Source organism: Mastomys coucha, unplaced genomic scaffold, assembly GCF_008632895.1.
Source record: "Mastomys coucha isolate ucsf_1 unplaced genomic scaffold, UCSF_Mcou_1 pScaffold10, whole genome shotgun sequence".
NCBI classification, from domain to species: domain Eukaryota; kingdom Metazoa; phylum Chordata; class Mammalia; order Rodentia; family Muridae; genus Mastomys; species Mastomys coucha.
The window spans coordinates 4,662,851-4,677,689 of NW_022196892.1; the positions used below are offsets into that span (position 1 = coordinate 4,662,851).

The 14,839-nt window shown below is 46.3% G+C and overlaps 1 protein-coding gene across 2 annotated transcripts in view; it reads left to right on the forward strand.

Annotated features, from left to right (window-relative positions):
• Positions 1 to 14,839, forward strand: part of Ptprg (protein tyrosine phosphatase receptor type G) — a 680,661-nt gene that overhangs the window by 571,085 nt on the left and 94,737 nt on the right. For both annotated transcript variants that reach the window (XM_031344861.1, XM_031344870.1), the window contains exon 9: positions 13,842 to 14,026. In XM_031344861.1, coding sequence (XP_031200721.1) covers positions 13,842 to 14,026 — 185 coding nt within the window. The remainder of the gene's footprint in view (positions 1 to 13,841; positions 14,027 to 14,839) is intronic.

A 14,839-nucleotide genomic window follows, 5' to 3' on the forward strand; every position in this document is an offset into this window, starting at 1 on the left:
GTCCTGGAACTCACTCTGTAGACCAGGCTGGCCTCGAACTCAGAAATCCGCCTTCCTCTGCCTCCCAAATGCTGGGATTAAAGGCGTGAGCCACCACCGCCCGGCACTACATCAGTTTCTTAATGAGGGTGGAACCCCTCTCTCTCTTAAATCCTCACCAGTGTGTATTTAATTGAGGACCATGCTTCAACACAAGTTTGGATGGAGACAAGGCATATTCAAACCATAGCTGAAATTGCCTGCTTTACCCACTGTTTTGCAACCAGTTGATTTATCTTCATGTGTATGTTCAGCTGCCTTTGAAAAGGTTACCAAGGAGAGTGGCTGTGCCCAGGAAGAGGTTGGTGGTGCCAGATGCTATGCTGGCCTCTCTACATTCACATACGATTTATTTAATTTTCAGAATGCCTTCATCCAGGTCTTCTCTCATATTTGTTGGGTATCATTAGGCACTAGAAGAAAAGGTAAGCATCATGGGGACTGGGAAGATGAGTCTGTGGATAACTGGCTTGCTGTGCAAACATGAAGACCTAGCTTTGGATTTCCAGATAAAAGCCAGTAGCTGGGGCACACATCTGTGATCACACAGGAGGATTCCCTGAACTCACTAGCTGGCTGGTCTCACTCCAGGTTCAGCGGGAGATCTTATTTCAAAATCCTAGGTGATAGAAGTCTGGTTGTTGACCTTTGACCTCCATGTGCACACATAACCAACCCCCAATCCCCATCCCATGCTGCCACTATGCACATGTACGTGTGCATGCATAGGAACACACACATACATACATACACACACACACACACACATCCTATCTAATTGCCTACCCACTTACATACATATAGACAGATACACAGACATTCTAAATTGTGAATGGAAGAAATAAACAAAGCATGAAGGGGCCTTCATACCCAGGTAGTTTTGGTTTTACAGGAAATCAGTCATGTACTAAGAGTAGAAGAGGTCTTCCTTGAGCAGGGCAGTTCAGCATTCTTTATGTGCTTGGTGTTATTTGTTCTGCCAAGTTATCTTGGGTGTTCCATGTATAGACTACCAAGTCCGTGATTATGGGATTAGCCACTGGGGGTGCAGGAAGGTAATCCTGCAGAGATCTGGAGGAAAAGGTTATTTGCAAAGGTCCTTGGGTATAGGAAGCCTCATAGAACAGTGGACAAAGGGAAGCAAGGTTAGATAGGGCAGGGAAGATGGACCTATGCGGAGACAGGAAGGTTGATAGGATATTGTGATAACATTTTTACAGCCCTGGTTCAGTGATCTGAACAGGTACATGAGCCTCTCACATTGGCTGTATTGGTTAAAAAAAAAATTGTAGTAGAGTCTACAAGACTAACAGGGGGCTGCTAGAAATTTTTGAAGTCAGGTAAAGTGATCAGGACTTAGATGTGTCCAGTTAGGGATGGCAGTCTCCCACAGGATGGATGGGGTGGATAGATAGAAAGATAGGTAGGTAGGTAGGTAGGTAGGTAGATAGATAGATAGATAGATAGATGGATAGATAGATGATAGATAGATAGATAGATAGATAGATAGATAGATAGATTGACAGATAGATGGATACATAGATAGATGCATAGATAGATTGACAGATAGATGGATACATAGATAGATGCATAGATAGATAGATAGATAGATAGATAGATAGATAGATAGATAGATAGATAGATAGATAGATAGGCAGATAGATTGATAGACAGACAAAAGGATTTTATAAATCAGCTTACACAATATAATTAAAGTAGTTCCCCAGCAGTTGTCCCACACCCAACAGGTTGGCACAGTTGCTTAGTTCATGCAGTTCCTTTGTACATTCACCAGTTCCAATTTGGTGCCAAAGGCCTAAAGCAGAGATTCTTACCCTGTGGTTTACAAGCCCCTCAGAGGTTGCGTATAAGATATTTGCATCGTGATTCATAACAGTAGCAAAATTACAGTTATGAAATAGCAATGAAAATAATTTTATGGATGGAAATCACCACAACATGAACTGTACTAAAGGGTCACAGCATTAGGAAGCTTGAGTAGCACTGGCCTAGAGGGCTTCTAGAGAGCCACTCATCCTCAGTGTATACTGGAAGCTCAGAAAAGCTGGTTCAAATACTAGCAAAGAAATCAGCAGCGGGCAGTGGCGGTGGCAGGCAGCAGGGCAAGTCAAGATAATCCTATACAGACATGTCCATGGGCCAGTTTGCTATAGACAGTTCTTAAGTTTCCCTGCTTCACTGAGGCTAAGTTGTAGCAAGTTGGTATTTGAAACCAACCCTCACAGACTACCTTTCTCACCATTATAATGTGCTTTGCCAGGTTAGCTCGGGTGCTTCTTATATGAGCTACTGAGGTCTTGGTCATAGGGTCAACCCCTAGAAAGCCAGCATGCCCACATCAAGTGGGACTTCTAAATAGAGGGGTATATGCATTAGTGAAACCTCACACACTATCTAGCATCATAGCAGGGTCACAGCCATTCCCTGTTCACTGGGCCGATGGGACAACCTGAGGCCTATGGCATAGCCTGTGGCAGTGTTAGACACTAGGATTGAGAGGCCAGCACCCAAGGCTCAGGCTTAAGGCCTACACATGTATTCTTGTGTGCAGTCATCCTTCCCCTTGTCTGCCTATGACCTTTTAAACGTGACAGTCTGTGGAACAGATCATATAAACTCAGAGATATGGAAGGTTCTGTGCAGATCCTGGCACTTCTGGTGTATAGGTGGGCAGTGAGTCCTGTGTACATGTAGGTGAGAATGGTATCTATGACATGGTCACTGAAGCTCACATTTCAGAATAAGGGGCTATGCTTCCTGGAAGAAGTGTGAAGCTGAGCTGTTTGTAACTGTTGAAACCCTTCTGGGAAAGTTACTGTTCTTGATGGTTAGTGTCAACTTGACAGAATATAAAATCAGCTAGGAGATGGGCCTGTGGGCATGCCTGTAGAGAATTATCTTTATCACATCAACTGATGTGGGAAGAGCCATCTTAATTATGGACAGGACCATTCTCTGGATTTGAGGCTTAGCCTGAATAAAAAGGAGACAGTGAGCTGAGTACATGCATCTACTGCTGTTTCCTGACTGTGGGTGTAGAGTGACTAAGGTCTTCAGGCTCCTGGTGCCTTGACTTCCCAGCCATGATGGATGGTACCTTAAACTGTGAGCTAAAAATAAGCCCTTTCTCCCTTAAATTATCTTTATCAGAGTATCTCATCACAGCAACAGGAAGAGAAATGTAGATACTGTGATCCGTGAGTCCTGCCCCTTCCCCTGACCTATCTTGCATGTCACTTCCTTTGACGTCAACTCGCTGATGTGCTCTAGCCCCAGCAGCCTGCACCTTCTGGCTCAGGACACTTGACCTCCCTCTGCACCAAACTGGTGCTTTTCAACCTTCATAGCTCTGCCTAAAGTGTCCTTCCAAGGGAAGTCTCGTGGCTGCTTTGGTCTGGCTGCTTGGGAGGACACCCATCCTTTTCTCCTATGGCCTCTCTTGACATTTGTTTTAGAATATATCTTTCTTTTACTACCTACAAGTACTATGATGTGATAAGACTCTGTATCTCTTAGGTAGTTGTCACTCTCATCATTGCTAACTCTTCCGTGAGTATGAGGATGGATGGATAGATGGATGGATAGATGGATGGATGGATGGATGGATGGATGGATGGATGGATGGATGGATGGGTGGAGGAAGGAAGGAAGGAAGTATGCTGCATGGCCAGGAAAAAGAGAGCCTTGCTCTAGAGTTGGCCCAGTCAGAGCATTTGCCGTTTATCCAGGCTAGGTTCTCATACAGCAAGAGCATACCTAGGCATTTGTAGAATGGGGATACATGACTCACAGCACCTACAGCCAGAGGGCTTCTTCTACTGTACACAAAATTCTCCCAAATATAAGTGTTCATTTCAAAACAGCCATGATGAGTGGACTTGCTTCACTGTCTAGGAGAGCAACCTAACAGCATAGAAAGTGCTTAGACTGGCAGGTGCTGGCTGGAGTCAAGATGTACCCGGGTACCACTGCTGCCTGGGCTTGGGAGCTATTGAGCCAATTCTGGTGGCAGGTGCCAGGGGCTGTCAATCGTTTTCACACGTTATAAATATTACCTAATTACTTAATCCTCTCTGTCTCCAGACAGGTAGGCAGAATTTGAGCTTCAAGGCCAACTTAGCTTCCCTCCCACAGCTTCTACTTTCTTTTGCTCACCAGATAAATCTGTTCTGACATTGGGCTTATTCATGTGGGCACGGTGGTGCTTGTGAACAACCATGTGGAAATTAATAAAGGCTAACAGTGTCCTTCCTCCCAGCACAATATACTTCCTCTTTCTTGCTAAACAGCAGTCACTGCTCATGAAGCATGGGGTGCTGAGATTGCAGGCATCTCTCTGCAAAGTCAGAGGATCTCCCCGTTCTTACCAGTTATTCCTCCAGCCTCCTTGGAGGTGCTATTCTTTTTAACTACCATCCAAGGATATGGGCATGACCCTCACTTTCTCATGACCTAAGAAACAGCCACTCCACCGGCTGCTGATAAGTAGGAAGAGCCATGAATACAGCTGGGGGAGCCTTGGGAGCCTGACTCTACAGTCATTCTTGGCTTTTAACCACTCAGCACCAGGGGGCTTATGGTTTTGCCACTGATCGTGGGCAGATATCCTGTGCGTGTGTGCATGGATTGTGTGAGTGTTTTAATTCCAATGCATTGTTTTGGATTGAGATTCCTGTCTTGACTCTCACATGTCAGCTCTCCCCTTGCATGGAGCACACACTGCCTGGCTGAGGGCAGTCGGCTGTTATCTAGTGCCCAGAGCAATGTTTCTTGGCTGGCACCAGGAAAAGCTTCTCATAAGAGAGGAGTCTTCTCAAAGAGGAATAGGCTGACCTCTTAAAGCTGTTACCAAACCCAAAGCCTGAGCTCCTTGGAGCATATGGACCCAGTTGTTAGAAACAGCCTAGTGTCAGAGCTGGCTCCTTCTCCTGCATGGATAAGACTGGTATTTAATAGGTATAGGCACAGGGTTTCCTAGAGGCCACTACCCATTCCTAATCTTGTCCACACTTCCTAACCCTAACTTATTTCAATGAAAGCCCAGCTAACCTGTCCCTGGGGGACACATGTAACTTTTTTTTTAATCATGTCTGTTGAGATGGTTTAAAAAGACAGCTTATAGACTGTTAGACTGTTATACAGAGCTCATCTCTTGGTTGCCAAAGATGCCTTGGGACCTCTCTTTGATGTGACACTGCTGGGTTTTTTTTTTGTTGTTGTTGTTGTTTTGTTTTGTTTTTTCATAGCTGTAAAATCATCCTAGCAGTCAGAAATATGACTTTGCACCTCAGGAAACCTCGCCACAGGGCAGGGTTGCTGGGTCTCTGACACAGATCTCCTATTGTGAGTCCATGTGTAGACCTAGGTCCGTGAGATGGAAGCCCCACCTTGAAGGAATGCGCAGGTACGGTGGAGCCAGTCCACTTTGTTCTTTTGGCTCAGTGTCACAGTGTGTTCAAGGTAAAGGGAAACAGCATCCCAGAGAATGTGGAAGAAATCCAGTCTTCCACTCAGGACTCAAGGCTCAGCTGTTTTCATTAAATGTGGCCTGGAAGGTGGACCCTTCTGACCTCTGCCACCTCCCTTAGTGTCAAACCAAACAATGCTCTTTCCTGTACAGGATGTGGACACCTCCCATGGCCATTAGCCCGCAGATGATGAGAAACATCATGAATAAAACAGACTCCGGAGTAGTCCAAGGGGCTGGGAAAGTCCAGAATGCACACTTGGAGCTCTGACATGGCATTTGTATTCTGCCTCCCCAGGCAGCCTGTTTGTTGAGCATGGAGCACACTACAGCAATACCACCAGGACCACTTCAGAGCTTCAGAGCTCGTTGCAACTAGCTCTAACTCTTATTTGCTGAAAAAAAAAAAAATGTTCCAGTTCAGAGCTGCTTACAGTGGTGGAGCAGATACCTCTGCGTTTAGTGGGAACGTTGCAAGGCAGTATAGAAGGGAAGGCTTGAAGTCATCAGCCTGGTGTTCAACTGAACTTAGGACCCCTGTAACCAGAGTCCCCCATAGGTAGCTACTTAGCAGAACCTGACTTCTGGAGTTAGACCTATTTGAGAAGAATCTTGACTCCAATCCTTAGCAGCTTTGGGTTCTAGTCTGGCAACATGCTTTTCTGTGTTTTCTGCCCACATCCTCACGGCAGGGCCACGACAGCCTAACCCAGCCTATCTGTCACCTTCCCCATTCACCATTTAAACACCTGCTTATCATTGAGGATTCAGTTCAGCCTCTCTCTGCTCAGCAGGTCTCCCGCCAATCCACCCTACAAATCCAGATTCAGGTTCTTTTCAAACTTTTCTCGATGCTATTATAATATTATTGTTAAAAGAGCGTCACTATGTTCCTTAGTGCTGCAAGTGTATAAACCTTGGGCTGACATTAATTCTAACCCCCAGTGAATCCATCTGGGAAATATCCACCCATAGGCTTCAGATTTATTAGTAATTTTAGATGCGATACAATAAAATATAAATGATAAAAAAGCTAGCTATCTGTAGATATGAGAATATTTTTAAATTGTATTATACTGTACACACATACAGACATACACACACACACACTATTTTTTAATCAACTCTTCCATTGATGTGGTGAAACACCTTGATCAAGGTAACTTATAGAAGAGAGTTTATTTGGGCTTACATTTCCCATAGAGGCCATAGCAGCAGGGTGAGGTAGTCGGCAGGTATGATGGCTGTGACAGGATGCTGAGACCTCACATCCTGAGCCACAAAAACAGAGCAGAGATGGGAGCATGGGGAGGCCTTAAGTTCTCAAAGCCCACCCCAGTGACATACTTCCTCCAGCAAGGCCACATCTCCTAAATCTACCCAAACAACTCTACCAATTATGGGCGACATATTCAAATAACATGAATTGGGGTAGGATAGGGCAGGTCGTTCTCATTCAAACCACTACACTTCTTTGCTTTCTTTCTGGTGAGGACACTTAGCTTGCAAGATTGAACAGGGCTGTTCACCATTAGACTCAGCCACCCATGATGTCACGCCAATCCTGTGAGCATTGGCAATTTGCTGCCAGCGTTTGAGATGTAAAGAAATAAGATATTAGTGAAAACAATGGCGTCCTTTCTCATCCAAGTCTCCAGTTTCATTGAATTCTCTCTAGAGACCTTAAGATTAAGAGACCCAAGTTAAGAGCTTGAGTTTGAGGCTTTGGTGATGGTTATCCTTTGCCCTGCCAGACTGACCTCCAAAAAGTCAAGGCTCATGCTAGCTTATGTTCATCTTTTGAGTAAATGAATAACTGATCCTATCAAGTCTTAGCTCTCAAACAAGCTAATGGAAAACTAGAAGCTTCATAAAAATCATAGAGGATGTCCAACATGTCATCCAGAACAGCACAAGATAAAGGCCATACGTGCTCAGTAATGAGTACCATCTAGACACTTGGTGGTGGATACCACCACATGTGTTTATAGCTGCCCACAGCACAAGGTAAGAACCATAGATGCTCCATGGTGGGACCACTGCTTGTGTCTATAGCTTCCCCATAATGGCTTGAAGGACTGGGACTTGTACCCTCATTTCTCACTCTGGAAGAGTGGTGCTTGGGTTGCCTTTGGTTTCAGAGGAACTCGCAGGAGGTAGAGACTGTTCTGGAGATATTCTTGAGATTTCCCTTCCCCTTGGCTACTAATAAAAGGAGAGGTGCATGAATGGAAGAGATGAGGGAAGCATGAAAGAGAAGGGACCTTTTGTGCAAGTGCTGTTAGCTCCGGAAGAAGCCACTGTTAAAAGGCTGCGGTGTTGACGCCTGGTGCCCACATAGGATAGTGTTCATGCTCTGAGCAGTTTGAATAACCTTCTGATGTCTTGATATCATCATGGAGATGGGATTAGAGACAGGGAACATGAGGGAACAAACAGCTGCTTTCTGCTTCTCTCCCAGGTTCAAATCAGGCTGAGTCATCTCACACTCTATGTCTCCCGTTCTGCTTAGTGACTTGGTCTCCAGGCCTGTGGAGTCCTCAGACTGATTGGAGATGTTCTTCCTGGATCATACATTTGTGTGTTTGTATGAACCGTCAGAGATGAGGGCAGAGCTTGCCTTCAGGCAGCATGTTCTTGGCAGCCCTCACGTCATGTTCTTTGGAAGATGGGAAGGCAGATCATGCCAGGGTCACTTTAAATTGTTCTCTAGTTCCTGTACCTTCTTCAGAGTAGTGTGCCTTTCATGACATGGAAGAAAGGGGGGCGGGTTGACATTCTGAGGCACCAAGATTTCTAGGGTTTTGGGTTTTTAGTCCTGTCTGGTCTTCTGTGGGGATTCTGATACAGTAAGAGACCTTTCTCCTCATGCCAGGTCTCTGGAAAGTTCCCTGTATTTAAGGGCTCTTGAGCTGAGCTGGGGTAATGTGTCACCCCTGTGTGTGCATGGCATCACCCCCTCTCCACCCTGGCCTGGCTTCTGTTGCTATGGATAGGATATGAAATAGTTAAGCCTATGCCTAAGTACTATGTTTGAGCAGTCTGTCTTTCACATTGATCCACAGTTGGCCCATTGCCTCAAGTGGAGGTTCTGAATGGTGGTCCCTGGAGTAACTGTTTACTCCAACAGCTTAAGACACTGGGGGTAGGGGGGATCACACTGACTCTCATCAGAGCATATTCCAGTACTTCACCTAAATCCCAAAATAAGAAGGGTCAGGGGAGACTTAGATTGGCTTTTGGAACCTCTGAGAAAATATCCTTGACATTGATGTAAAATCAGAGGACCTCAGGTGCTCAGTTAGAAGCCTCTTCATTATTTAACGAAAGCTGGCCTCATAGTTAAAGGTGGTTCAGTGGAAAAGCAGGAATTCTCAGTGCTGCTAGGGAGTGTCATCCTGCATATCTGTGAAAAGCAATCAGTCCCCAGTGAGCATGTAATCAGGCCCTGGGAAGGGAAGGACTGATGTCACAACCACCTCACTGGGGCTGTTTGTTTAGCGAGCAGGGTGTGGTACCTCCTGCATGGTTAAAAGGCTTTGATTTTATACAAAAGGACGTGTCAAAATGTCCCAGATGTCAGGGGTTGCAAAGTCCATCACTAGGGAAGGAAGGATGTAAAAATTAGGTAGCTGCCACTACACTCCTGGCCTTGGGAGTCAGGCTGTGGATGAAGAGACTGTAAGAGAAATAGGGTGTGGTGGGAACTGTGGTAAAGATAAACACACCCCTAGTCTACAGGAGATCCTTGCTCTGCTGTTCTAGCTGACCTGATTTCAACATCCAGACTTATGAATAAAAGCTATTGAGCATGAATGTCCAGTGGGCCCAAGACCCACAACCTGTACTTTACTTACAGTGTGCCTGTTACATTCACTCCAATCCTATGAGGAAGCCATTACATACAGCAGCCCATTGTACAGATGAGGAGGAAAAAGACCACAAGATTCCAAGTCCCACACTTGGATACACCAGCTTTCTGAAACCCTTCTATAGAACTGTGCACTCTTTCTGGTTTCTTTCTTTCTGGGCTTGAAAGGAAGGCCTTATTTAGTGCTATGGTTCCCTAACTGCACGCACCAGCAGAACCCTAGGCACAGGCTCAAGCTGGCCTCTCACTCTTTCTCCAGCCTGGAGTAGCACTTGCTGCTTCTGGAGACTGGATGTGTTTCCTGAGTCACACACACCCCCTTGGTGAGAGGGGCGATGTAGAGAACATAGACAGGGTTTCCACATAAACCGAAGTCCTTGAATGTGGCAGCAAGAGTGAGCTGGGTGGCCTGACTGTGTGGATGGGATCTTTCTCAGTGGAGCGAAGGAACAAAATCATTTCTAAGGATGATATCTCTGACCATCCACAGGGTGCTAGTGATCAGTGGTGTAGTCCCTTCTCTGGAGGTCCTCACAGCTGAGGCAGAGGAGCGGGGAGGTGAAGAGGAGGTACAAAGGAGCAGAGGAGCTATGTGATATCGAAGGCAGATCACCAGCTTGGGGAAAGCTGGCAGATACAAGTGACTAAGGAGCAAGGTAAAAACCTGGGACTTTAGAAATAGAAGGAGTCACATCCCACAGGCCTGAAGGCCAGGGAATGGCTAAGGATCTTACACCAGTGTCATCCGCTTGCTTGGTATTCAAATACACACACACACACACACACACACACACACACACACACACACACACACGTCAGCCGCTGCTGTAGACTCGAGCAGTGTACAGAACACAACCAAAGAGATGTCACCTGCACCTTACTCAGGTGGGGGAAGGTGGCTTGTTCCAGATAGTCAGTGAAGCGGCGAGTGATTCAGGGTGAGTGCTGTGAAGGGTCTCGGCTCCGTGGAGAAGCTGCCTGTGAGCTGTGCTCAGGGGTTGGATTCCGTGCCGAGAATATAAACACACGCACCCCTTTTCATCATGAAAACCTCGCCCACCACCAATTTTTGTATAATGTGAACTGGGATGTTCGTACCTTTATAAACAATACAAAAAAGTTCACAGTTCAAGACCCACGGGGATCATACAGGACTGAAATTTAGCATCAGTGCGTAAGTTCTGGGCACAGTCACCCTCACGTGCTCACTGCCTCTGCGGCTTTGTGCTTTGAAGGCAAGGGAGACCATGTGACTCTCATAGCCAAAAATATTTCCGATGTGCACTTTTTATTGATATGAATGCCAAACTCTATTCTGGGTCCTTCTGGTACAGTATTCTGCAAAGGCCTCTTCCGCATTATCCCCATTGTTCAAAAGCTCACTCTCTCAGAAGATGAGAAACAAGCTTGGGAATAGAACAAGAAGAGGTTTCTCTCTTCTTGGGCTCATGTGAGGAAGGCTCCTTGCTCAACGTCTTGCTACCTGTGGCCTGGTCTGGGCAAGCTGAGGCAAGTATGTGTCTTGGGCGACCACTGTAATTACAGTCTCCTTCCCCAGCAGGTGGTCCTGTCCCCTGAGACCTTAACTCTACATTTGCCACTCAAAGCGATGAGGTATCTAACGCTTTTAATTATAGGTGCAGCTTCCTGACTCCATTATTAACTTACCTACAGACCTGATGCCTCTGATGTCCTTGTTGGTTTGTTTGATTTATTTGTTTTTTGAGACAGGGTTGCTTAGCCTGGGCTCAGATTTAAGAAACTCCTGCCTCGGCCTCAGAGTGTCTGCGATTGTTGGCATGCACCACCACATCTAGCCCATTTTTATTTTATTTTTTCTATATCAAATTGTATGTAATCCTATTTCACATATATAGGGAGAGGTAGATAATATAGCAGACATTGGATCCTAAAATGTTTGCAGCCATTGTCTATGGTCACAGCGACATTTAGAGTGCATCTTTTTAACTTTCTTCTTGCTTTTTTGTACTATATGAATCATCTTACTCTGCATAGAAAAGCCCGGCCATTTTCATTTCAAAAAATAAATAAGGATGGTGCATCTGCATGTGGGTGCTAAGATTATTTATGTGGTTGTGATGTAACTGCTGGAGAAATGTGTCCCTCGGGGCCATCACTGATTGCAGCAGGGAAGGGACTGGCTTCAGGAAACACAAGGAAAGAGGGAACATGAACATGGTGGGAAGTGAGAGCTGTGGACATTAGGTAATCAGTGCAGAGTATAGAATATTGCCAATAGATAAATCTGGCCCCACTGCTAAAGTTAAAAAGGATGGATCTGTGGATCTTTGCTGACTTTTTCCTCCCTCCCCTTTGTGCTGTCTGGAGAAGCCTAGCAAATAGGACTATTTAAAAAAAAAAACAGTACCTTGTCGCCCCCTAGTGTTTTTCTTCTGTTATGTCACATTTACCCATCCCAGCAGTCTTCATAGTCTTTGAAGGCAAATGTGTGGCAGCTTGATGCCCACCCCTCGCATCGAGGAGCTGTGAAGGGCAAGGAGCATGCCTCACCAATCCCCACATCTTCCTGTTGAAGCCACACAAAGCACATTTCTCCAACAGATGCAAAGGAGCCTCTTGCCAGGCAGGGCTGCTCTCCCTCACAGCTGCAGCCTGAGTGCCTCTCTAAAGGAGTGTGGCCAGAGGCTCCAGAGACTGCCTTAGGTTTGGGAGTCTGGGTCCGGAAAAGAGGTGTGGGTCTCTTGGGGGCTTCTAGAAGGTTCTGTTCTGTTCCCAAGAATGGCTGGGAGTGGGTTTACCTCTCACTTAGCTCCTCACAGAGCCAGCAGCTGTTCTATTACTCCCCAGCTCGTAAGTCCCTCCCATGGCCTGACATCTCAGTTCCTCATTATTTGTTCTAGAACTTGCAATCTTTCTAGTCCCAGTCCTGGGCTTAGTGTGCAGACAGTGGTATGGACACCTAGACAAGCCTCCTCCTCCTCCACCTTGGGGGCATAGGAGTCTTTGTCAGAGCAACGTCATCATCAAAACACTCTGGGCTTTCTTTTGTATTGGTTTCCAGGCTTCAGGAAGAAAGGCCAGAATTTTAACCTGGCCTCCTAGCTTCCCAGTCCTGGCTTACCCATCGTCCTGCTTTGGTCCCATCATGGTCCTGTACCATGGTCCTGTCCCTTCCTCTTGCCTCCACTTCTTCCCCAACCTCTCCCCACGTAGACTTGGCTCAGCTCTCAATCGAAAGAGCCTTCCACAAGGAAGTCAGCCCGGGGTGGAGTCGGATCCTTCTCTGAAGTGCTTCTGCAGGATATGAGGGTCTCCTTCCTGGCATCTGTCCAGTCCTTTGCACATTTCCTTCCAAAATGTGTATTTTCTCCTTGGAGACTGAGGGAAACAGGCCCTGTGGAGACATTTGTTTGTGTCTCGAGACAGGTTTGACTGCCTTAGGAAAATGAGGGGTGGCACACTTGACCATACAGAGCAAACATGTGCCATACCCACCATCCTACAGGCTGATCTGGAGCCTTCAATACCATGGGGAGTTGGCCCTGGACAGACGTGGCCCTGTCATGTCTCCTTAAGCTTCTGAGCTACAGGGATGGAAAGACAGATTAGCCTGACTTAGTTTGCTAGCTGTCTGGTCCTCCAGTCAAATGCCCTGGCTTCTTCAAAGAGTCTGTCCTGAGGAAAAGTCAGAGGAGAAAGCTCCAGGGTCAGGGGAGAAAGGTAGCAGTCATAAGTTGTCTTTAAAACAAGGGGGCAAATTTGAATATGGATATTGTACGAGAATCCTATTGAGTCAGTGTGTGTTTTATTAGGTAGAATAACGGTAATGAGGCTAGATGAGGGAATGTTCTTGTTCTGAAAAGTTGCAGGTCTGAGTATTTAGGGCTGAAGTAACAGAGTGTTCACTTAGCTAAGATGTAGGGAGCAGGGCAGGGCTAAGCATGGCTGCAATCCTGAGACTTAAGGGATTAAAGCAGTAGTACCATAACCTTGGGGCTAGCCTGGACTATATAGCAAGACTATGTCTCAGAAAATAGAGAGAGAGCTGGCTCAGTTAGCAAAGTACTTGCACTGTAATCACAAAGACCTGGGTTTGATCTTCAGAACCGATATTTAAAAAAAAAAAAAAAGCCAGGTGTAAAGTGAAACCGCAGAGCAGGTGACCTCAGCACTGAGTAAGTGACCTGTCCTTGGAAAGTTCCAGGTCAGTGGCTAACTCCTGAGAAATGATACTCAACATTACCATCCTCCTCCACACTACGGCACTGATGGGTGCATGCTTGTGTGCACATGCACACACTAAATGGATGCATAAACAGATGAAGAGAGGAAGGGGACCTGGTGTGGAACAGTGGATGGCCAGGGGTGGGTGCTGACTGGAGAACCATTTCCTGAGGTCAGAGGGCATACATGTGAGTGGCAGGCAGTGCTGATGTCCTTTAACCTTACCTGTGTCTTCAGTTTGCAGCTCTCCACCCATCCACATGAAGGTGCAACCTCTGAACCAGACAGCGCTGCAGGTGTCCTGGAGCCAACCGGAAACCATCTACCACCCGCCCATCATGAATTACATGATCTCCTATAGCTGGACCAAGAATGAGGATGAGAAGGAGAAGACATTTACAAAAGACAGTGACAAGGACTTGGTAAGGCCCCCTTGGACTGAGTCTAGGCGCATAATCCTCATATAGCACCTCCTATAGAGAAGTAGGGGGTTGTGAAAAAAAGATCCATAGAAGCTGGGAGGCCAGCTAGCCTGGGTAACATGGCAGTGTGTCAAGCACAATGGAAGCAAAGACCACACCTGATATGGTCCTGTTATTTCCACAAAGGTAATGTAGCATATGGATGCTCACGCTCACACACTCATACACACTCATACCTACCTACCTGCCTCTCTCTCTCTTTCTTGCTCTGCCTGTCTGTGTCTGTCTCTCTGTCTCTGTCTCTCTCTCTCTGTCTGTCTCTCTGTCTCTCTGTCTCTGTCTCTCTCTCTCTCTCTCTCTCTCTCACACACACACACACACACACACACACACACACACACACACAGATTTTTCTCTTTTACCCTGGCTGCTTTTCATTCACTGCTAACAAGCCCCTTTCCTCCGATGAGGTTGTTACAGTATTATATGTCATTTAAGATCACTGCAGGTCACACAGTTAGGGAACACTGTGTGAGTGTTATCTCTTACACTTACCCCACCTCTGCTGCCACCTCCTCATCTTTCCTGCCACAGCTATGCCTGCTGCTGCCCACAGTCCCCACCAACCCCTTTCGTCTCACATGTCAGTACACATTGCCTGCTAGACTCCAGGCGCCAGGGCTAGAGTCCTGGGCTGTTGTAGATGCATGCCGTGACATATTTGCCCTCTATCTGACCACACAGACCCCAGGTCAGCATTTCTGTTTAAAATGTAAGTAAGAATCTCTCATCAGACCCCCTAACCTAGCCCTT